General features: G+C 38.8%; 1 protein-coding gene across 5 annotated transcripts in view; it reads left to right on the top strand.

The window, feature by feature from the left end:
* brsk2b (BR serine/threonine kinase 2b) overlaps positions 1 to 25,794 on the top strand; it is a 171,130-nt gene that overhangs the window by 102,190 nt on the left and 43,146 nt on the right. For all 5 annotated transcript variants that reach the window (XM_058382186.1, XM_058382187.1, XM_058382189.1 and 2 more), the window contains exons 3-5: positions 13,573 to 13,658; positions 15,891 to 16,031; positions 23,458 to 23,574. In XM_058382186.1, the coding sequence (XP_058238169.1) occupies positions 13,573 to 13,658; positions 15,891 to 16,031; positions 23,458 to 23,574 (344 nt within the window). The remainder of the gene's footprint in view (positions 1 to 13,572; positions 13,659 to 15,890; positions 16,032 to 23,457; positions 23,575 to 25,794) is intronic.

Genomic DNA, 25,794 nt, shown 5'->3' with positions numbered 1-25,794 from the left:
TATATATATATATATATATATATATATATATATATATATATATATATATATATATGGTTCCAACGCTAAAATGTTGTTCACGTTGTGCTTAAGTGTGCTATTACTTCTCATGCTGATAAGTATTATAGTTTATTTTATATGGATTTTTAAATGTATTTTTCAAGGACTTCAGACCGCTAATGTGTGTGTGTGTGTGTGTGTGACGTCAGCCAGAGGTAGGGAAGAGGTTTCTTTAAAGGACGCATCATCTTTAAACTGTTCCTACAGCTTGAATTCTTACAGCCACATAAACCACCTTAAACTTTTTAACTGTGACTTTAGCTTGTATATACTATTTGAACATGTCTTGCAATAGTTTAAGCAACATATTCGCAATCACACTCGCATTTTCTTCTGGAAATGCAACATTCTAGTTTGAGAATGTTTTGCAATCCTTTTAGCATGTATAGCTTTTATATATGTAACGGAGGCTAGCGGTGGTGCAGGCAAAGCGGTGTTGGTAAATACTACTTACACAGACTACATTAAACTTTAACTATGCTTCACTTCCTGGGTTTCATACGGACTTGTGCTTAATTGCAAAGCGCACTCGCTAATTCGTTTAGACTTCATATTTTAACTGTGACGTTAGATTGTATTTATTATTTGAAGATTTCTTGCAATAGTTTAGGTATGTATAGCTTTTATATTTGTAACGTTCATCGCTTGTGGCACTTTGTTAACGCGCCCGCCTCCCATGCTGGAGACCTGTGTAAAATATTGTAAAATATTAGTACCACTGATGTCAATAATATTACAAGCTGCAGTTTAGCTTATTTGGTAGAGCTCCCGCCTCCCATGCTGGAGACCTGGTCGGAGTGGTATTTATATATTATTTGAAAATGTCTTTTAAAATGGCAATAGTTTAAGCAACATATCGCTTAAACAGAAACATGGTTCCAACGCTAAAATGTTGCTCATGTTGTGCTTAAGTGTGCTATTACGTTTCATGCTGATAAGTATTATAGTTTATTTTATTTGAATTTTTAAATGGAATACGGACTTCAGAGCGCTACTGTGTGTGTGAGACGTCAGCTAGAGTGAGGGAAGAGTGCATCAAGACTCTTATTCAATTCAATTTTATTTGTATAGTACTTTTAACAGAGCGCATTGTCTCAAAGCAGCTTTACATAAGAAACAAGAAACTGACAAACAGTCCTAGATGTTATCCCAAGTGAGCAAGCCTGAGGCGACTGTGGCAAGGAAAAACTCCCTTAGATGGTATGTGGAAGAAACCTTGAGAGGAACCAGACTCAAAAGGGAACCCATCCTCATTTGGGTGACACAGGAGAGTGTGATATGAACAAATGTCAAAGGCAGACAACACTAGATTCTTTTCAGCAGAGACGGAATGTGAACCTGTGTTCTTTCTATGTTCTTTTCTTCATGTGTTTATGTGTTCTTTTCTTCAAGTTATTTGAAAAACATGTCTATGCTCTGATAGATAGATGGATAGATAGATGGATAGATAGATGGATAGATGGATGGATGGATGGATAGATAGATAGATAGATAGATAGATAGATAGATAGATAGATAGATAGATAGATAGATAGATAGATAGATAGATAGATAGATAGATAGATAGATAGATAGATAGATAGATAGATAGATAGATACTTTATTCATCCCAAAGGGAAAGTCACAGTTTCCAGCAGTATCCACAAACACAGGTAATAGATAAAATAGGAAGGAATATAACAAAAATACTAAATACCCAAATTAGGGTACAAAAATAACAAAAAATATATCAAATAACAAAAATATAAAATATTACCAAATATAGCAGAATATAATATAACAAAATATAGCAGAAAAATACTAAAATACCCAAATTAGGGTACAAAAATATAACAAAAAATATCAAATAACAAAATAAAATATTACAAAAAATATCAAATAACAAAATATAAAATATTACAAAATATAGCAGAATATAAGAAAATATAGCAGAAAAATACTAAATACAGAGATTTAGGAATAAATATGGAGAATGAGATGAAAAACAAGATAAGTAATGTGCAAAACAAGTGTTTAAGGTTACAGACCTATTCGATGTAACTGCGTGTTTGAGTCCTGTGCAAATCTCAGTTTATTGAGAGTTCTGTATAAACCGGAGTGTATTATGTGTAGTGTGTGTTTTATTGTACAGTCCAGTACAGAGAGAAGAATAGTGTCAGCACTGACTTCTCCCACCCCACGTTGAATTAAAGAGTCGCATGGCATGGGGATGATGTACAGTGGATGCAGTGGATTGTCCATGATGGACAGGAGCCTGCTCAGCGCCCTCCTCTCTGCCACTGATGTCAGGCTGTTCAGTTCTGAGCCTACAATCGAGCCCACCTTCCTCACCAGCTTGTCCAGACGTGAGGTGTCCTTCTTCTTTATGCTGCCTCCCCAGCTGCATAGAAGAGGGCACTCACCACAACAGTCTGATAGAACATCTGCAGTAGCTTTTTGCAGATGTTAAAGGAAGCCAGCTTTCTTAGGAAGTACAGCAGGCTCTGTCCTTTCCTACACAGAGCGTCTGTGTTTGCAGTCCAGTCCATTCTTTCATCCAGCTGTACTCCAAGGTACTTGTAGGTCTTGACAAACTCCACACAGTCCCCGTTGATAGTAACAGGCTCAGGCCTGGGCCTCCTAAAGTCCACCACCATCTCCCTGGTCTTTGTAGTGTTGAGGTGCAGATGGTTAACGTCACACCATACAACGAAGTCCTGTATCAGTTGTCTGTACTGAAATGAAATGAAAAAATGAAATGAAATGAAATACTCTTCCTCCTGTCACTTCCTGATACAGCCAACGATAGCAGTATCGTCCGCAAACAGCCAACGATAGCAGTATCGTCCGCAAACAGCCAACGATAGCAGTATCGTCCGCAAACAACCAACGATAGCAGTATCGTCGCAATAAGGTGGTTTCAGTAATAAATGTACACTTTGCATGTTTAGAAGAAGTGATCTGAAAATGTTAACAGGCTTGTGTAAGTAAATAGCTCAGTGCAAAGAAAGAAGTAATTATTTTCTATGTTCTTTTTTTCATGTTTAATAGACATGAAGAAGAAAATATCTGTGACCTTTGAAACATGTCTAGTCTTCATGCTCTATGTTGAATATGGTTTCACTAATAATAAACAACATACATTTCAATATTTGTCCATGCCCATATTGATTAGAGTATTAAAAACTAAAAAAGTATTAATTTAAGGTACATTTAGAATGGATAAAAATGTGCTAAGTTGCGATTAATCACGAGTTAACTCATGACGATCATTAATCGCGATTAAATATTTTAATCGATTGACAGCCCTAATATTAATGCAACAGGTTTTGAGCAGATGTACCAAGTGACAGACCATTGTAATGAAATGAATAGACTCAGATTTAATGCATGAATCGTGTGTTGAAATAGTGAGACTCAAATGGTGATAAGTCATGTGATGTCATTTTAAACAGGTGATTTACGTCCAGTGAAGGTGAGTCCAGTGAGGTTTATGTGCATTGTATCCACACACTTGAAAAACGACATCAAGTTAGTGCCGAAGTGACTGTAAAAAACAAACAAACTGTAACATGTTCACCAAGAGAAACAGGAAATGTGTTAAACCGTGCAGGTGATGGTTGGAGACGTGTGATCTAGAGTCACTGATTAGTCATTTACCTCTCACTGAAAGACGAAGACTACAGAGTGAGCTGGAAAGCTACCTGATGTCCCCTGACGCTGACAGTGAGTCTGAACCACCGGAGTGGTGGAGGCTACATGAGCGCAACTTCCCAAGAGTAAGCAAGCTTGCAAATAAATACCTGTGCATCCCAGCCACCAGCACCCCCTCAGACAGAATTTTTTAGCATAGGGGGTAATGTGGTCACGTGTACTCAGGCAGCATTAAAACCGGAGAGAGTAAACCAACTTGTCTTTCTTGCTCACAATGTGTAATGTTGCAATGTAAATGTGAATAATGATGGTTGGTTCCTCTACTTGAATGCTCAGATTAGATCATAATAATTTGTTTTGTTTACAGAGTTTATAGTCGTTATTATTGACATCTTACAGATGTTGATCTACCTCAAGGTTTGCTTTGATTGTTCAGCGTTTACACTTTACCATTGCACACACTTTGTAACATTTTATTCATTAACTTTAAGCATCTCTTTAACCCTTATTTTTATTTTATTATAAGACAAGAGACATGATATTTTTCTTTACATTTTTTTGTTTTTGACTATTAAAACTAGTTGCCTTAGTAATGTTGGTAAATTAAAATAAAGTGGTTAAATTCAAACATTTATTCTACTGGTCTTCATTTATAAATGGATTGTGAAAAAACATTCAATAATTATCGATACCGAATGATATGAAACATTATATCGTGATCTTTTTTTTTTTTTTTGCTGTATCGCCCAGCCCTATGTTCAGCATACCTGGGAAAGCTCAAACAGGGCAGGCCATCGAGTTTTGAAGTCCATCACAGGTGGTTTCTTGTCTTTTCCACACAGAGAGAATGTTTTTGTCATCTTCTTGTTGTTGACTTTGTTGTTGTCTCTTTTCTTGTAGTCATATAGAGAAGCTCAACTCTCTGCTCGTCCGTCCATCCGTACCTAAAAGTAAAACAAATAAAAATATTTAGCTGCACCCTGAAATCTGGACTGTCCACAAACCGCACATCAAGATAAACACTAAACTATCAAGTCAACAGCAACAGAAGGTTTCAGTCAATAAAATAAAATAGACTTTCTATCGTCTAATCATCATTATAATGAAAAGGTCCATTCTTAGTACAAGTTATTGGGTAAGGTAAGCTTTTATTCTGAAAGGAGGCATATTTTCTCTTAGCTGCTTCACATTTTTAATGGACATTTTATCACTGTTTTAGTTTAGTCAGCTTTTGAGGTAATGATTAATGATGTTTTTAGCAGCAACACACCTTACTGAATTATTTAACGTCCACTTTTAACCTTTTTAGCTTAAGAACATCTTTAACTAGAACATGACTATGAATTTCCACGTTTTTTACACAGTAATTGTGTCTTGTTGACCAGAATAGGCTTTTAACCAGGAAATAACAGGATTTATATCAAAACCATTCCTTTTTCAATCTCAACATCACTTATTTGTGCCGATTCTTGGATTAGTAAAGGCCCAGACCAAGCTAGTGATTAGCATTAGCTGCTAGCGCGATTAGCAGATAAAACATGTCATTTATTTTTATTTGCAATGATACAAAAAGACACCAAAGCATGAAAACATTAGACATCATTCTCACAAACCTCCGACTGGTTTTTATGAAAAGTACCTAGACAACAATATCAAGTATGGTGTCATTTCATTACCGTATTAGCCACAGCTATAAGCTACAAGCTACGAGCTAATAGTCAACATGCTATACACTCACCGGGCTTTCGGCTTGAAAAATAGCCCAATATTTCATACAGCTTACAAAAAGTTCTAGTTCATTTACTTTAATTCAAAAACAATCCGTTTTTCAATCTCAACATCACTTACCTGTGCTAATGCAAGGCTTGGTAGTGGCACAGACCAAGCTAGTGAGTAGCAGCATTAAGGACCGGATTACAAAAGTTCCGTGGAAATAAATCAATAAATCCAGAAATAATCTTCGCTTTACTGCCGAGCCACAGGCCCTACGTCAAAGCTGGCCTCTGAGCAGTCATAACACTTGGAGCAGCGTAACATGTGAGAAACTTACCCCTAACCTGTGGGTGCGAGTAAAATGGCTTTTAAACTCGCCGACATGAAGAAAAACACGGCTCCTTTCAAAGCAAAAGCCCCAGAAGTCGATGGATACTCCCACTCATTACACAGGAGACGATAAGAAACCATTTGCTTGGACAATGGGAATCGCCATGCATGCAAGCTCACCCTGTCAATGACGGCTAAAATGTACAGAGCGCATTGCTGAACACAGAAAGCTGAGAAGAGCGCAATCAACAAGCCCTTGTACTCAAAGAGCCGTAGGTGCAGTGGGACACGCCCACAATGGAATACTGGAATAAAAATGCCATTTCAAATTCGTTCCTTTAGAAAATAATGAAATACTAGTCCTCGCCATGTCTAGTAGTCTGTGTATAAATGTTTAAAGGATGGGAAAAAAGTGTATTTTTAGAAAAGTGTGTATTTTTGTAAATCTACCGTCATCGTGTTGTGGATCTCTTTTTTGTACCATAAATACAGGGGATGTTTTTCTGTAGTATTGTGTTTGTGCTGGTAGCGTAAAGCGGTCTCCCCTGTAATGGGCAAATGACCACACCACACAAGCACCCATGCCAACCTACTAGCTATAGGCTATGAGTTAGCAATGACATGGCTTGGTTATTAGTCATAGGCTATAAACTATAGGTTACGAGCTAGCAAGGAGACGGCTATAGGCTATGAGCTAGCAATGACCTGGCTAGGTTATTAGTCACAGGCTACTAACTATAGGCTACGAGCTAGCAATGAGATAGCTATAGACTAGCTAGCAATGACGTGGCTTGGTTATTAGTCATAGGCCAATAACTATAGGCTACGAGCTAGCAATGAGATGGCTATAGACTAGCTAGCAATGACATGGCTTGGTTATTAGTCATAGGTTACTAACTATACGCTATGAGCTAGCAATGAGATAGCTTGGCTATAGCTTGGCATGGTGGGGATTTATAGGCTACGAGCTAGCAATGAGACGGCTATAGACTGTGAGCTAGCAATGACATGGCTTGGTTATTAGTCACAGGTTACTAACTACACGCTATGAGCTAGCAATGAGATAGCTTGGCTATAGCTTGGCATGGTGGGGATTTAATGAATGAGACCCCCTTTTATTATTGTTCTTGTGTCTAGTAGCACAAAGTGGCCTCTCCTGTAATGGGCAATTGACCATGCCACACAAGCACCCATGCCAACCTATTATTTGGGAATAATCGCACCAACTGTTGTCACCTTCTCACCAAGCTGCTTGGCGATGGTCTTGTATCTCATTCCAGCCTTGTGTAGGTCTACAATCTTGTCCCTGACATCCATGGACAGCTCTTTGGTCTTGGCCATGATGGAGAGTTTGGAATCTGATTGATTGCTTCCTTCTGTGGACAGGTGTCTTTCATACAGGTAATGAGCTGAGATTAAGAGCACTCCCCGAGAGTGCTCCTACTGTAATCTCAGCTCCTTACCTGTATGAAAGACACCTGGGAGCCAGAAATCTTTCTGATTGATAGGGGATCAAATACTTATTTCACTCATTAAAATGCAAATCAATGTAGAACTTTTCTGAAATGTGTTTTTCTGGATTTTTTTGTTGTTATTCTGTCTCTCACTGTTCAAATACACCTACCATTAAAATTACAGACTGGTCATTTCTTTGTCAGTGGGCAAACGTACAAAATCAGCAGGGGATCAAATAATTTTTTCCCTCACTATTAGCCATAGGCTACTAGCTATAGGCTGTGAGCTAGCAATGAGATAGCTTGGCTATAGCTTGGCGTGGGGGGTTTAATGAACGAGACCCCCTTTTGTTTTTGTTTTTTTACACTTTATCTTTATCTCCTTCTATACATCATTTAACAAAGGTTTTATTATTTTACAATTTAATAATCAGCAATAAGAACAATTAATCAACTAAGACAATCATCACTAGGGATGAGTGATACCACAATTTTTTCATGTAATACCATACACATTTTTTAGCTTGTTTTTCTTACAATTTTAACGGCACTGATATCACTTATTATTTTAAATCTCAGTGTGATTTTTCAAAATAGTGTTCATTTTTACAAAAAAGATCATTACATGTAAAGGCAAATTACAAAGACATACTGGCCATTCAGAACAAATTACACAATTATTGTTGCTGTGTGTGACTTTTTTTTATCAGCACAAATATTGATTGCATTGTGCATTTTTTCCCGCTGTTGAGAAGTAGCACCACACCACGTTACATTTCCTTTCTGCCTACACTTTATCTTAATCTCTTTCTTCATATCATTTATGCAAGGTTTTATTATTCACAAAGGCGCTTCTGGAGCAATGTTGAAAGATTCCATAAATACACTCCTAAAACTTGTGGACAGCCTTCCTAGAAGAGTTGAAGCTGTTATAGCTGCAAGGAGAACCCCACATTAGACCGTACGGCTAAAGAATGCGATGTGGTTAGTGTGATTGCGTAAGCATTTTTATCGAATTATCATTCGATAATTTTTTGCAATAGTTTAAGCATGTAAAGTTTTTATGTATATGTAACGGAGGCTTGCGCTAGGTGCTGTGCAGCGAGTTGTATAAAAGCATGTTTCAAGGTGCTTATAAGCCACTTGGCTGTGTGGTACATTGGTAGCGCGCCCGCTTCCCATTGTATTTATATATGTTGTTTCCGAATTTCTTGCAATAGTTTAAGCAACATATCGCTTATATGGTAATAGCTAGAAACAAGCTTCCAACACTAAAATGCTGCTTAGGTGTGCTATTACTTTTCATGCTGATAAGTATTATAGTTTATTTTATAGGAGTTTTTTTTTTTTTAAGGACACCTCGTCTTTAAACTGTTCCTACAGCTTGAATTCTTACTCTACAGCCACATAAACTTCCTTTAACGTTTTAAACTGTGACTTTAGCTTGTATAAACTATTTGACAATGTACTGCAATAGTTTAAGCAACATGCACACTCGCATTTACTTCTGGAAATGCAAAATTCTAGTTCATTCTGTCCTTATTCCCCACCTTCCTTCCTTCCTTCCTTCCTTCCTTCCTTCCGTCTTTCCTTTCTTTCCTTTCTTTCTTTCTTTCTTTCTTTCTTTCTTGTTTCTGTGCTTCTTTTTGTTTCTGTCCTCTTTCTTTCTTTCTTTCTTTCTTTCTTTCTTTCTTTCTTTCTTTCTTTCTTTCTTTCTTTCTTTCTTTCTTTCTTTCTCTCTCTCTCTCTCTCTCTCTCTCTCTCTGTCTCTCTCTCTTTTTCCTTTCCCTAGAATGAAAATATAAGGTCAGTGAAGGGACAAGTGTTTGTAACTTCTACAACATTCAATACAGCTATAAACTGGAAAAAGTCTGATGCATCATTTTTATTAATAAAAAATAATATCGATGGTAAATTGCTAAAAATAATGAAATAATAAACAATATAGAATAGATCTAAAAGACTGTAATAGAGCATGTGCATGACTTCATCAGACCAGATGCTTCATTGCATTTTAAATCAGGTGTTTAATTTAAAGAGCCTCTGTGCTCTGTTCATGAACTCACCTTACACACACTCAGGAAAAAAAAAATGTGCACAATGTATGGTGTGTGTGTGTGTGTGTGTGTGTGATCTGCTCAACACAGAATCAGCACATGACACTGGAGCCACAAATATCTACTGATGCTGTATTGAGGCTTCTAAGCATGCCTCTTTCCCTGCTTTAAAAAATCTAAACATTTAATTTACTTTCCAAGTATCATATTGTCTATCATTTCGAGTGATATTAATTGTCTTTGTCAGAGGAGAATAATCCAGGATGGTGCTACAGTAGAATCAGACCAGAGACCAGAGATGATCATGACTAAGCATGTGTATGAGAGCTTCACACACACTCCAGCCGTCTCTCTCTGTTTGGCTAAGGAAGAAGAAGTGAAGGCAGGGAGACAAATGCAGGGGGGAATTTGCCATGACTGGGCGCTTGATATAGCAGCAAGTCAAGCAGAGATTAAAAAAGGAAGCGTTTCATTATTTATTTCGTTTTCTTCTCGCTCTGTCACTGAGGTCTGGGTGACAGACCTTTGAAGAATTGAGGCTTTGATGGTAATAAAATGACAATTTCCTCTCAGTCTGTCACTCGGTTTGCCGAGGTGGTTGAGATGGCTTTGTGGAGATGATTGTAGGTTTGTGTGTGTCTGAGACTGTGTGTGTGGGTGTGTCTGAGTCTGAATGTGTGTGCGTGCATGCATGTGCATTTGTGTGTGTGTGGGTGTGTGTCTGCATATGTGTCTGTGAGTCTGTGTGTGTGTATGCGTGTGCATGTGTTTGTGTCTGTGTGTGTGTGTGTGTGTGTGTGTGTGTGTGAATTTACTGATTGTGTGTATGTGAGTCTGTTTGTGTGCATGGGAATGTACTGAATATTTGTGTGTGAGTCTGTGTGTGTATGTATGCACGCATGTGTGTGCATGTTTGTGTGCATTTGTGTGTGTGTGTGAGTCTGCATGTGTGTGTGCCTGTGTGTATGTACTGAATGTGTGTGTATATGTACGGTTTGTATGTGTCTGTGTGTGAGTCTGTGTGTGTGTGTGTGTCTGTGGGTGCATGTGTGTTCATATTTGTTTCTGTGTGTGTGTTTGTGAGAGAGAGAGAGAGAGAGCCTGGCTCAGTGAGTATGCGGTGGCTTGTATTGTATTTGTTTAGTGTATCTGCTTTTTTATTTTTTTTTAAATCACTCCTCCTCAATCCCAAAGGAATTCTGTTATTTTTGTTGTTTTTGAAACTGAATAGTAAATGCAGTGTTGCATAGTGAATTTGGTTGTAAACAGTGTGAAGGAGCTCATTCTGTGTTGTGGGCTGTACATCATTTACCAGCTCCGCTCCCAGGTCATTTCCAGGCAGGAAAGTCCAGACAGACGCTGCTGTGGCCACATCTATCTTGCATTCTAGTTTTAACCTGAAGTCAGTTTTTAAGTTTTCATCTAAACACTTTTAATATTCTCAACATTCATTTTATTGATTAATCACGTCACCTAAAACAGTGAAGAAGCTGGAATGGTAATCAGTAGCCTGTATTAAGAAGGTTTGCAAATGTTCTGTTGTTTATCAGCATTTAACCGCCCTGAAAAAATCAGTACCAAATCACTTTTGGCTCTACTTTGTGAAATGGGACTAGTTTAGTTGGCTGCTGTTGGACTAGTAAGTGTTATACATCCTCTAGCACATGTTTGTGTGTGGCTGCAGTGAGCACTTTGCGCTATGTGTGTGTGATAAGCTGGCATGTCTGCTAGATGCACACTCTTTGTTCAGACACTGATATGAACCCCAGGTACGTGAATCTGCGGTCTTATCAACATGCAGCGTGTAGAGAGCACTGAGGTGAGAAGGAGCAGCTGGTGTAGAGGAGTCACTTGGCTTCTGTAGACTTTTACAGCGAGTTCCAGTCCAGCACATGCTGAGGAGTTTGCTAGTGTTTGTGCAGCTCATCTTCATAGCTTTTTACATTCAAATGAACAACTAAAGTGATGGAGCGCAAACAAAGCATACTGGAAAGCATTAGGGCTAATACAGGAAGCGTAGCAACTTTAACGAAGATTTCATCTCCTGTCATTTTCCCTCCATTTACAGTATATGCTATATTGGTTATTTTACAATACATTTTAAGTAGATGGCTTTTATTGCTGCTGGAATCACGTCCTGTGTAAATGATGCTAAGCTTTGATGCTTTGCTGAGTTTTGGGAGTTTGTTTAACATCCATGTGATTTTTACAAACAAGAGAAAATGAAATTTGCTGAACACTGATGAACGCTGGATGCTTGCCTTAATGCTGCTTCTGCTGTGGGACACTGAGCAGGTGTTCAGTAATAAGAGTGAAACAGCATCAGATCCCATATGGTCATTTTCATTAGCACCAGTATTAGTTCCAGTGGTGAGAATTAGACTTTGCTGATAGGCTGGTGGGAATTACCACGAAATTCCCCATTTAGAATGATTCAGATTTAGAATTTAATTTTTATGTAGCCTTAATGTTGTGTACATCCCTATTGTGCCACCAAGACAGCTCTGACCTGCCGAGACATGACCTCTGAAGGTGTGCTGTGGTATCTGGCACCAAGATATTAGCAGCAGATCCTTTAAGTCCTGTAAGATGTGAACTGGGGCCTTCAGGGATGGTTTGTCCAGCACATCCCACAGATTCTTGATCGGATTGAGATCTGGGGAATTTGGAGGCCAAGTCAACACATTAAACTCAAAGTAATGAGATAATGAGTGTTCAACATTTCACCATATATATACACTGATCAGCCATAACTTTATGAGCACTGAGAGGTGAAGTGAATAACACTGATTATCTCCTCATCATGGCACCTGTTAGTGGGTGGGATATATTAGGCAGCAAGTGAACATTTTGCCCTCAAAGTTGATGTGTTAGAAGCAGGAAAAATGGGCAAGTGTAAGGATTTGAGCGAGTTTGACCAGGGCCAAATTGTGATGGCTAGACGACTGGATCAGAGCATCTCCAAAACTGCAGCTCTTGTGGGGTGTTCCTGGTCTGCAGTGGTCAGTATCTATCAAAAGTGGTCCAAGGAAGGAACAGTGGTGAACAGGGGACAGGGTCATGGGTGGCCAAAGCTCATTGATGCATGTGGGGAGCGAAGGCTGGCCCGTGTGATCCGATCCCACAGACGAGCTACTGTTGCTCAAAGAAGTTAATGCTGGTTCTGATAGAAAGGTGTCAGAATACACAGTGCATGACGGATCAGGGCTGTTTTGGCAGCAAAAGGCGGACCAACACAATATTAAGCAGGTGGTCATAATGTTATGCCTGCTCTGTGTATATAAAGTATATGTATATGTAAGAAAGTATTACCCAGAATACTGTGCAGCACCACAGATGTTTTATTGGTACAGCATAAACAATGATGATGTAATAAAACTCATATTAGGAATACCTCAGATTCGGGAAGTGTTCGTTAAAGGAAAATAATCTATATAGATGACTCCGTGTTTGGGGTCAACACAGAGGATCAGCTGGTCTGCATGTTTTGATTTGGCACAGGTTTTACACCGGATGTCCTTTCTGACACAATTCTCCCATTTTATCCGGGCTTGAGACCGGCACTGAGAGTTAACTCTTCAGTGGCCGGGTTAGCTCCCTGCCTGGAAATCGAACCCGGGCCATGGCAATGAGAGCGCGGAATCCTGCCGCCGGATCACAAGGAGGCAAGAGGAAAATATTAATATATGATTTAACAATTTATAAAGTACAGCATGGCACATTCTTGCAGCAGGTAGCATCGCCACATCATGACTAAGGGGTCCCAGGTTCTATCGTGAGTTCAGGTTTCTGCTGGTCTGGAGTTTTGATTTCTCTTCCTGGTTTTCTGAGTCACCTATCACAAAGCTGGTAGGTGTTCAGGCTACGTGCCTCTAGGTTTGAATGGAAATGTGGAAAAGGTTCAGAGCAGCTCAGAAACATTGTTTCTTTACACGCTGACATTCTTCATTCAGACACCCAGTGAGTGTATGATGGTGTGTGTCACATGGCTCCAGCTCTGGATGCAGAACTCCAGTGTTTCGCACTGCTGCTGTGTTCTCTCTTTTTTTATTTATTCCTTGCCAAGTGCTGATTAATGTTCAGCCTCTCAATGAAAGTGCTGGAGGCACTAATTAGACATGAGTGGACAGGATAATATCAGTGAACTGCATCTCTGCTGTTGCGTTTAACGAAAACACAAAGGAATCCGACGGTATTACAGTCATTAGTGCTTTATTACGGGTCTTCTCTGCGTACTTTACACTTAAAGATGTAAATATTTGTTCAGCAATGTGCTCTTGTCTTTGCTGGTTCATTAATTTTTTTTTCTTTGTCTTTCTCTGCAGGTTGAGCGGGAAATAGCGATCCTGAAGCTCATAGAACATCCTCACGTATTGAAGTTGCACGATGTGTATGAAAATAAGAAATATTTGTAAGTACACACTTTTCTTGGGTGTTTGGCTGCAAGTGTGTGTGTGTGTGTATTTGAGTTCATGACGCTTGACGTAGTGGAGGGTGCGCTCTGTCTTTCTCTTGGCTTTGCGCTCCACTGGCTAGGCCTAATGCAGTTTTCAATAATTGATAAAAGCGTCACCGTGGAAACTGCCAAGAAATTTGTTTTCTTAATATTCTGATGACACAGATGGATGGCCCAAGCGGCCGTAAAATGTTTGCCTAAGAATGTTTTTTACGCTCACAAATCAAGTATGAATTCATCCCCTAATTTAAATTGCCCTGTCAGGTAATCGCATGAGAAAATCTTTTAATCGACTAATAAATCAGAGGATCTGTGCGTCTGTTTCTGTGTGCGGCTGCACGACCGTGTGTATGCTGCTGCACACGCTTCTGTTTGAATATGCGCATGAGAGAGTAAAGTGTGTTTGCCTTTGACACAGAAAAGGGCTATGATAACACACACACACACCACACACACACATTTACATCTGAACATTACTAATGTACTAAAGTTCTGCCTTGAAGCGTCATGTTTTAGGCTTGATTCACTTGGCATAGTTTCCTGTAAGCACAAACCAAAATAAAAAAAGAAAAGAAAAGTAAAGATAGACCAAAAAAAAAAAAATCATCAAAAAAAACAGCTTTATCTGTAAAACTGAGTTACCTGTAAGTAAAAAACACAATAGTCCCCTCCCCCCAAAAAAATTATATATATATATATACTATATTGCCAAAAGTATTCGCTCACCTGCCTTGACTCGCAGTCACATCCCATTCCTAATCCATAGGGTTCAATATGACGTCGGTCCACCCTTTGCAGCTATAACAGCTTCAACTCTTCTGGGAAGGCTGTCCACAAGGTTTAGGAGTGTGTTATGGGAATTTTTGACCATTCTTCCAGAAGCGCATTTATGAGGTCACACACTGATGTTGGTCGTCCAACATCAGTGTGTGACCTCACAAATGCGCTTCTGGAAGAATGGTCAAAAATGGAAGAAGGCCTGGCTCTCCACTCTAATTCATCCCAAAGGTGTTCTATAGGGTTGAGGTCAGGACTCTGTGCAGGCCAGTCAAGTTCATCCACACCAGACTCTGTCATCCATGTCTTTATGGACCTTACTTTGTGCACTGGTGCACAGTCATGTTGGAAGAGGAAGGGGCCAGCTCCAAACTGTTCCCACAAAGTTGGGAGCATGGAATTGTCCAAAATGTCTTGGTATGCTGAAGCATTCAGAGTTCCTTTCACTGGAACTAAGGGGCCAAGCCCAGCTCCTGAAAAACAACCCCACACCATAATCCCCCCTCCACCAAACTTTACACTTGGCACAATGCAGTCAGACAAGTACCGTTCTCCTGGCAACCGCCAAACCCAGACTTGTCCATCAGATTGCCAGATGGAGAAGCGCGATTCGTCACTCCAGAGAATGCGTCTCCACTGCTCTAGAGTCCAGTGGCGGCGTGCTTTACACCACTGCATCCGACGCTTTGCATTGCACTTGGTGATGTATGGCTTGGATGCAGCTGCTCGGCCATGGAAACCCATTCCATGAAGCTCTCTGCGTACTGTTCTTGAGCTAATCTGAAGGCCACACGAAGTTTGGAGGTCTGTAGCGATTGACTCTGCAGAAAGTTGGCGACCTCTTCGCACTATGCGCCTCAGCATCCGCTGACCCCGCTCAGTCAGTTTACGTGGCCTACCACTTCGTGGCTGAGTTGCTGTCGTTCCCAAACACTTCCACGTTCTTATAATACAGCTGACAGTTGACTGTGGAATATTTAGGAGCGAGGAAATTTCACGACTGGATTTGCTGCACAGGTGGCATCCTATCACAGTTCCATGCTGGAATTCACTGAGCTCCTGAGAGCGACCCATTCTTTCACAAATGTTTGTAAAAACAGTCTGCATGCCTAGGTGCTTGATTTTATACACCTGTGGCCATGGAAGTGATTGGAACACCTGATTCTGATTATTTGGATGGGTGAGCGAATACTTTTGGCAATATAGTGTGTATATATATATATATATGTGTGTGTGTGTGTGTGTGTATATATATAGACCAAAAAAATGAACCAAAAAAATAATAAATTAAATAAAAAATCATGCAACATTGACACAAAAACGACAGCAAAAACTTCAAAAACGGATCAGTATTCACTTGAAACAGAACAGATTTGAGTTACTGACCATGCTTTCCTCTGTTTCTGCCAGATATTTGGTTCTAGAGCACGTGTCCGGGGGCGAGCTTTTTGACTACCTGGTAAAGAAGGGCAGATTAACACCCAAAGAGGCCAGGAAGTTCTTCAGACAGATCATCTCAGCACTGGACTTCTGTCACAGTCACTCTATATGGTAAGTGCATTAAATTCCTTACACGAGACCACTTACTGCTGTCTTTAAGCTGAATTGAAATAACAGAAGTATAACACAATGCCACTATATCAGTATCTGCAGCTGTTTAGTGCTCCAAACATCTGTATCTGTACGGGTTTAGTGGTCCATACATTTGTATCTGCAGCTCTTTATTGCTCCAAACATCTGTACCAGTTTAGTGCTCAATATATCTGTATCTGTTACTGTTTAGTGCACCAAACATCTGTATCTATATGAGTTTAGTGCTCCAGACATCTGTATTTGCAGCTCTTTATTGATCCAAACATCTGTATCTGTTCCAGTTTAGTGCTCCATACATCTGTATTTGCAGCTGTTTAGTGCTCCAAACATCTGTATCTATAGCTGTTTAGTGGTCCATACATCTGTATCTGCAGCTCTTTATTGCTACAAACATCTGTATTTGTACCAGTTTAGTGTTCCTAACATCTGTATCTATAGCTGTTTAGTGCTACAAACATCTGTATCTGTACCTGTTTAGTGCTCAAAACATCTGTAGCTGTTTAGTGTTCCAAACATCTGTATCTGTGCCTGTTTAGTGCTCCAAACATCTGTAGCTGTTTAGTGTTCCAAACATCTGTAGCTTTTTAGGGTTCCAAACATCTGTATCTGTACCTGTTTAGTGCTCCAAACATCTGTAGCTGTTTAGTGTTCCAAACATCTGTATCTGTACCTGTTTAGGGCTCCAAACATCTGTACCTGTTTAGTGTTCCAAACATCTGTATCTGTACCTGTTTAGTGCTCCAAACATCTGTAGCTGTTTAGTTCTGCAAACATCTGTATGTGTAGCTGTCAATTGAGTGCTCAAAAAATCTGTATCCGTTACCAGTTTACTGCTCCAAACATCTGTATTTGTTACTATTTTATGCTCTAAAATCTGTATCTGTTACTGTTTAATGCTCTAAACATCTGTATCTCTACCATTTTAGTGCTCCAAACGTCAATATATATTACTGTTTAATGCTCCAAACATCTGTATCTCTACCAGTTTAGTGCTCCAAACATCTGTATATAATTACTTTTTAATGCTCCAAACATTTGCATCTCTACCAGTTTAGTGTTCCAAACATCATTATCTATTACTGTTTAATTCTCCAAACATCTGTTTCTGTACCAGTTTAGTGCTACAAACATCTGTATCTGTACTCAGATGTAAGCCAAAATTGTGTTTAAATGAAACTTTCACAATGTCCCCATATACATTGTCATAATGCCAGAAGTAGAATTGTCAGCATCATCTGCACATTCTGTGTCTCACAGTTCCTCAGTCTCAGCTAGTAATGTGTGCAGGACTGATTTCATTATTTTTCATAGTTACTATTTACTGCATTTTTGTACCTGCTACACTGCTTTCTAACAATTTGAGTTGCACAATCTATAATCTATTTCACAAGCTATAAGCAGACAATTTGCCTAATTTAGACCACCATGACCGTGACCAGGCCTTTACTAGGGATGAATGATTGAAAGAAGTATGACTTCCTGTTTTTTCCCTTCATCATCACTCACTAATGCAGGCATGTACGCAAAAACCTTCAGTTTGCTCGACTTTTCTGTTGCGTCCATAAGGTCCTTGGACCTGATTAACCTTTCAGTTCGGTTACATCCCTTTACATCTCTTTATACTTACATTTCTAGTGATAAACGGTTGATGTGATGACAGTAAGGGAGTGTTTTAAGCATCCTTACATAACCAAGAGTAACTGACAGGTATTGATCTAATATTCTGCTATATCTCCAGTTCTAAAGCAAGATACACTTATGGAAAACATACAGGAGTTACAAAATAATTGAATAAATAATTCTTTGCATTGGAAGGCTATAAATTTTAGAGAAGATGGTCAATATGAGTAAACACTATGTTGATTTTCCAGCTCTTATCACTCATGCCTTAAAAAAAAAGTTTATATTCATTTAGAAGAAAGGTCTACTTTCGTTTATAGATAAAATTACATGTTTATTTTCTTTCTTATTTTCACCATGTCACCTTAACCAAATGTCAGAGAGTTTAACATCCAATTTCGCAATCCCGAGAAAAGCTCATATTAATGTTTTCCTTCATATTAATGTTTCCTTTCCCTGATTTCATGAATCATATAGTGGGTGTTGACACATTTATCACTTCTGGCAACATCATTTATGTACGACGACGGCCACCTGAAGTGGAGCATTACTTAGTCATTATGAAGCATTGTTGCAAATACCAATTATCACCCCGGTGAGGCATCATGATGTTGCCTCTCTGGCAGGTCGGAGACAGATCGGCCCCGTTCGGTATGACACATGATACTAGTTTTCATCACCGACTGTGTCCTCAAGCTCATCTTCTATCCTCGGCTCAGAGATAAACAGGGAAAAGCGCGTTGAAATTCGCTCCATCTGCTCCCGCTCCGCAGAGCTTTGAGCCCGGAGGGCTTCAATTAGCTTTACAACAGGAGGAAATAATCAGAGAGAAATTGAGCCTTGCAACACGAAGCTACAAATGTTTTATCAGGTTATTTATTAAGATGTCAGGGCACAATTCACAGCTTTAGCTGTCACACTCAAAAGTGCATTCATAAAACTACAGTCAGGGCTTTGCCTAACATTTCAAACTTTTAGAGTTAGTAGCCCAACTAAATAGTGTTGTATAATTTTAATCACTATATGCAAAATTGTTCTTGTTGACCATTCAGATGTAGTTTTAATCATTAGGAACATTTTAAAAGCTATTTCATTGGCATTAATGTTTTTAATAGAATGACCTACGTACTGAATTTGTATTTGTGGCTCTACCCTCTTCATGTATTACTATGCTAATGCATTGAAAGCATAGCCATTAACACAATATTTGCATCTGTTTACCCATCGCCCGAGCCTAATGAAGACTCCAATCTACAAGCACCTCTTTTTTTTTCCAGATGGATGGATTGGAGGCCTCTTTGGATAGGTGATGGAAATGATTGAATAAATAGCACTGCAGGGATGCTTTGTCTCTCTTGGCTTGTGTAGCAATTTACAGTCCTAATCTGGCCGACTCTGCCTGGGGAAATGCTGTTTTTGTCAATCACAAAGTTAAAACAACATTTCATAAAGCTACATGTTTTTTAGCGTTATTCTCTGTTTTATCACTTGAGTTGAAAGACAGTTCATGAATTTAGTCTCTTCACTTGAGTCATCTTTGAAAAATAGTTCACATAACTTAATTGGACAATCATGTTTTAAAGTATAGAGACATCAGTGTGTTATTGGAAGAAAAATCTCTGATTTTCAATCCTGTGCTCATTGGATAGATGTTCTACATACTCTTCCTTCCCAAGTGCATAAATACAGTTAAACCTACAAAAGCATACACATAGTCCATTGAGAATTATTGAAAAAATCTGCAAGCCAAGTAAGTATATACCCCAAAACATAAAATACACATTTGGCTGATTGGCTGATGCTTTAATCCAAAGCAAAAGTAGTCCACTGTGAATTGAGGCAGGAAACAAATGAGCAGTTTAGGATCTTGGCAACGACCCAGCTGTGGCTGCAAGGATTCAGACTCACTCCAGCAGCCTAAACTGCTGCCCCTGCTATATCCTCGTTTAACAAATATATATTGGACATTATAGGTGCTTAATAATAAAAATATTATTATTATTATTATTATTATTATTATTATTATTATTATTATTATTATTATTATTATTATTATTATTATAGCTCTCTCGAAAACATTTTTATTTACAGTGCCTTGTAAAACTTTTCAGACCCCTGACCAATTATCTCATGGTGCATTGAAATATAATTCTGTTCAATATGTATATGTAAAAAAAACAAAAAAAAACAAACTCAGAATCAATTATTGTAAATTTTTTGTTCAGAAATATTTTTGTAAAAAACTAAAAGAAATTAAATAAATAAATAAATAAAAAGAAATATCTTGCTTGTGTAAGTATTCACATATTAATATTTGGTGATTTTGGCCCATTCTTCTGGACAGATTGCTTCAGATTTTTCAGGTGGGTTGGGTGATGCTTGTGGTCTGCAATTTTCAAATAGTACCAATGATTCTCAGTAGGATTGAGATCACGACTTTGTCTAGGCCACTGTAGGCACCTAACAATAATTGATTTTGAGTTCCCGTGTTTTAAAATAAACTACTGAACAGAATGAAATTTCAGTGCACCATTTGTAATTCAGTGACATGAGATAATTGGTCAGGGGTCTAAATACTTTTGCAAGGCACTGTGTATATATACAGTATGTGTGTGTGTTTATCTGTGTGTGTGTAACATTTAATCAGACATAGCCACCCAAAAGAACTTAAAAATATCCCCACATCTTTGGATCCGTTTGATTGCAGGCTTAAAATTGCACTTTTTGGCAGACAGACTTTATGACAGGGGCCCCAGGGTGTCGCAGCAGCCTTGCTGACAGAAAGCGTGTCCTCTCCTCAAGGATGTCTTTATTGGTTCAGAGTGTTAGTGTTGGTCAGGGGGGGATAATGACCATCCATCTTCCTCAGCACTTTCCTCAAAGTGTAGCTATAGAGAACTAGGGGGAGGGAAAGTTAATGTGAGGGGAAGGGCAGGTCAAGTGGATGGCCTGGAAACACAGAACGTGGACGTGTCGCCGATGGGAAAGTGAAACAATTTTGTAATCACACAAAAAAAAACCCCACAACACTACAGCAACCGTTAAAGAATACCCTCAACCAGTTATGGTATATTTCCTGCAACTTTGCTTGTAGCTTTAGCACTCTAGTCCACCTCAATCTGAAAGATCGATTTTTCGATCCTGATTTTCTCCAACAACTTCTTATTGATTGCTTCTTCTGCTCTGACAAATCACAGGAGTCTGTTTGACACCTGCTGCTATTGAATGAGAGCCTCACTGACTGTCCTAACAGCTGATTAGGTACATGTATGTTCTGGTTTGGTTAGAAAAGAGGATCATTTAGAGAAAAGCAATATATTGCAAATCTGGTTTAACTCTTCCACATTCCTGACCTCAGTTACAATCTCTTCTGATCCGTGGTGAATTCCACTCCCTTCTAATCATTCCAGCTCCAGCTTGCATTGTTTTTCATGGATACAATTGCATCGGACTTGGAAACATTTCATGCGTCAGACTTGGAGACCATTTCCTACCTGCCAGCTTCACAGCAGGCTATTCAGAGAGACAGGATTTGTCTTTGTCTTTGTCCATGGCCAAGCCTAATAGAGAGTGGAATGGCCAGCGTCCAGCTGAGCTAATCATCGGCTGCATCAGAGTGAATGCAAAACATTGTCTGATCACTCGATCAGGTCATTTGAAGCCTGGCAGGTGAACTCAAACCAGTGGATTCTGCTGTACAGCCCTAAGCTACAGAGACTCAATACTATCCTGAGGTCATGATTAAAGTTTAGAGGAAAATTACGAGGAGTGATTGTTTATAGATGTGGTCTGGTGGACACACGGAATTGATGATTACTTGTGGCCTGCCCTGATTTGTAACTATGTGTTTTAATAACAAAAAGTTTGAAGATTTTTAGCGTAACCGCATTAATTGGTGATTTGTAATGTTTTTAAAATGACATTTTTGGAAAAGTTTCTTTTTGATCTTGGATGTATTCATAATGTTTTGCAACTGAAGCTCCTACACATGCAGGATGAAACGACTTCAAAGGCTTGACACTGCCCAAAGAGGATCTGCTTTAACAAGGAATAATAGCCAATTATCTAAAACATGGCCCATTTGCTGGTTTGGTTGCTGATTATAAAACACACAAAAAACCCCACAAAATATAAACTGATTAAAAAGAATGAGCATATGTGGTGGAATAAGTGTGTGTGTGACCCTATGAGATTGCTGTGTTCCATAACTGTCATTTTGTGGTCTTCTGTGGTCAATAGCATAACGTTAGTGGCTGGTCACTTGCTAGAAAAATTGGAACTGATTTCAAGGTCTCAGCCATCAAAAGTCGACTTCCCTCAAAAATATGAATAATAAACAGGGTATCAGCTTACCAGCTCTTTTAAATATGCTTCATCCACACTGTCACACTGTATAATTGCTGCTGTTTTGAACCCGAATAGAGAAGTGAAGAAAAAATTAGTGTTATTTTTATCTGCTGTTCATTAAGAAGATTTGTATTTATTTATACTGATAACCGAGTCACCTAATACACTTCAACACACCTTCGGCAAGCAGCAGAGCATTCTTAGCATGCTAAGTTGTAGCTGTATTTGTTAGCTAGCTACAGTATAGGACATGTGGGATGTTTATCTTAAGAACAATATGGCTAACATTAGCAGACGTTAGTTAACTGATATCGACTTCAGAGATCTGAGATCTTTTACCCGCTTAGATGTGAAGAGCCGCTAGGCTTCTGCGCTCTAAAAACCTACACGGTTAAAGATTTATCAACTTTGTTAAAGTGGTATTAATTATTTTCTGAAGTAACTATAGCCATGTTTTACCTCTAGTATGCTTATGTCTGAAGCACAGGGTTTTTCTTATTCTGCTTTTAGCTAGTTATGCTGCCTGAATCACGTAGCTCTCTGTAACTATAGATATGTGGATGTACGTAAATATGACCTTCCCATGATGATCTCCACGACGACTCGTTCATTGAATTGATCAACTAGGAGACTTTGCTAAACCTGCAGTCCGCATTAGTCGTATGTTTGCTATAGGTTTGACAGGCTGTAATGTTGCACCACTGGCAGACCATCAGCACTGTAACTTACCAGAAAGTCAAGATGCTCCAGAGAACTTTTCAGAATATGGAGTGTGGACTTGCTTAAGTCTAAATATTTTCCATTTCATATCATGTATGTGGTGGTTTATGTAGCTCAGTGGTTAAAACGTTGGATTCCTGATCGGAAGGTTGTGAGTTTGAATCCCAGCACCACCACGCTGCCACTGTTGGGCCCTTGAGCAAGGCCCTTAATCCTCAGCTGTATAAAAGTCATTCTGGATAAGGATGTCTGCCAGAAAGTGAGAGACTTTTATTGAATGTTATCATACAAGATACCTTTATATCCATGGGTTAGTGTACAGTCAAATGTGTGAAGATATTTTATCATCATACAAGAGATTTTATGATGTATGTATAATTAGGATGTTTAGAACCTGGAACCTCTGCCCTTACTATTAAGGTCTAGAAAAAAAGAAAATACAGTACAAAAAACTCCTTTAATGACCTGCAGTTCTAAACATTAGACGTGATGTACATTTACACTCATCTGGTAATTAATATGATATTAAGAACAATAAAGGAGCAACAAAATGGCACCTCTTATTTATTATCTATAAGCAGATCGACATTTCAGCACAGTCTGTATTTGATCTTATCGCTGAACTAAAATGGCAAGTCATCCAACATCTCCATGTGTTCTGGTTTTCTCATGAAAAATATTTGCCTCTTTTGTTCAGCCATAGAGACCTGAAGCCAGAGAACCTGCTGTTGGATGAGAAGAACAACATCAGAATAGCAGACTTTGGAATGGCTTCTCTGCAGGTTGGAGACAGTCTCTTGGAAACTAGCTGTGGGTGAGTCATACCTTAATAACCGTTCTCACACTTCTGTCTCCATGGTGAAACAAGCCATACGTTTTAATGCTTGCTGTTGGTATATCACAGAGAAAATACAAATATAAAGACCCGGAATTATAGTTATTTAACCAGACATTTATTTAATCAGACATTTTTTCAATCAGAATAAACAAATGAATACTTTTTTTGACGCAAGTCTGATATAAAATGCGTCAGGACCCTGTTGATTTCAGTGTGAGACATTTTTACTTCTTTTTAGATAACCGTACACAGATTTTGACTTCCAAACTAGATGCCCATAAACAAGCCTTCTCAGAGAGCAGAAATAAGATTGATATTACCGTTTACTTTTAAAAATATAGAAACATTTGTGTGTGTGTGTGTGTGTGTGTGTGGATGGGGCGGCACTAAGTGTTTCTATTATTTTTTTTGGAAATGCTACCAAGCCCTGAGTGTCTAATTTCATATGAGTCATTAACCACCACTGTGGAGTGTGACTTGTCAAAGTAATTCAGTGCTGAACATAACCATCATAAAACAGGCAGAAACTCCATTTTTGGGCCTCTGGTTGAAAAAAATTGTGTGGATTTGTACAAAACCATGTTGTTGCTCAGATTCATTTTTGTACATATTTTACTCTGAGCTCTAAACTCAGATCAGCAGAGAGACATAGCCAAAAAACGTTGATGGTCACAGAGTTGGCAAATACAAATTGACGTCTTTTTGTCAGGAGCAACAGAATTTGACGTCTAATACTCCTGCAAATTCTCTATATCATTCTCTGTCAGGTTACACAAACATTAAATTGTCTGTAAATTGAGTGATTAAAAAAAAATATAGATGCGCTGTAGTGTGCACAGTAGGAACATCTTTAATGCTACACATTAGCGGCATGTAGTGTATGTGGTTGGACATAATTGAATCACTCACATGGAAATGTGATCACAAGAGACACACACCATTAAAGTTGTTTTGTTGCGGCTTTACGAGAGCACTGTAGCAGGTTAGCAGGACCATTAAGACGCTAGCTAATGACTGGATCTAACAAGCTAGCATGTACCGTAGATCTTAAGGGCAAATACAATGTAAAGGCAGAATGTGAGTAGAACCAGAAGTGTTGGAAATGTTAATATTTCTCTCAGATGTTCCGGTTATTTTATGCTAATCAATTTACTAACCAAAGACTCGCAACAACTAAAATCACACTGCAGGTATTAGTATCGATATTAGCGTAGCATCTACTGCTTCTGCCATTTTGAGCAAGAAAAATGTTGTGTCACAACTTTGTGAAGTCATGGCTAGAAAAATGGCTTTATTCAAAAGTGGTGAATAACAGAAAAGTATTTAAAAAAAAGTACCAGAAATACATGCTAAACAAAATTCCATTCTAGCTTATATACCTTTTTATGTTAATTTTGGCTGCTGTAGCTCTAAAAAGGTTGTAATCAGCAAACAACCGGTGAGTTTCCTCCTTTTGGATACTTCCAGTCAGTGCACTTCTTTGCAGATTACTAGCTCTAAAACTGTTCTTATCTGCCTGCATCAGGAAGCATAGCTTGATAGCCTGATAGCCTGACCTGAGGCGCAGTCTGACAGCAGAGATAAGTAAAGGACAGCAAATACACAAGGGCTGTTTTTCTTCAATGTCTAGACATGTAACTAACACTCTCCATATGACCTGGCTGCCTCGCCCTCTCTGCTATTTTAGCTTTAAAATTGCTCATTATTTCATCAGTGGCACTATTATCTCAATAAAACACTTGGCATTATAGCTGAGCAAGTCATATAAAAGCGGGAGTGATAATAGGTCGGTATTGTGCATGCTATAAAGTCATCCCTCAGTGACCAACACTTACCCCTGATTCCACAACTTCTCTTTATATTAGCGACTGCTTGTGCTAGGAAAGCATTGCACTGCGCTGGCACTAGCGTGCTGAGATTATTGATTGTCCCCTCATGGCTGCCTGGCCCATCTCTAAGCGCAGATATGACAGTTTTTAATTAAACGCATTCATCTTTAGCCTCCTCGTGTGCTCTCTGCTTGACACAAATGTATTCTGTTTACCACAGCTAATGGACTCGAGTTGAATATAAAATGGTTGGTATTTCACACATGTACGCAGTGAAACGCAGAGCTTGTTTTACATACTGTATTTTATGTCCCCTATATTTTGCAACTGAGGCTAATTTCTCATTTGCTGGACCCCTGTTTTTAAT

Source organism: Hemibagrus wyckioides, linkage group LG27 (genome assembly GCF_019097595.1).
Source record: "Hemibagrus wyckioides isolate EC202008001 linkage group LG27, SWU_Hwy_1.0, whole genome shotgun sequence".
NCBI classification, from domain to species: Eukaryota; Metazoa; Chordata; class Actinopteri; order Siluriformes; family Bagridae; genus Hemibagrus; species Hemibagrus wyckioides.
The sequence above is the reverse complement of the archived record's forward strand: the minus strand, read 5'-3'. Positions and strand labels throughout refer to the sequence as shown.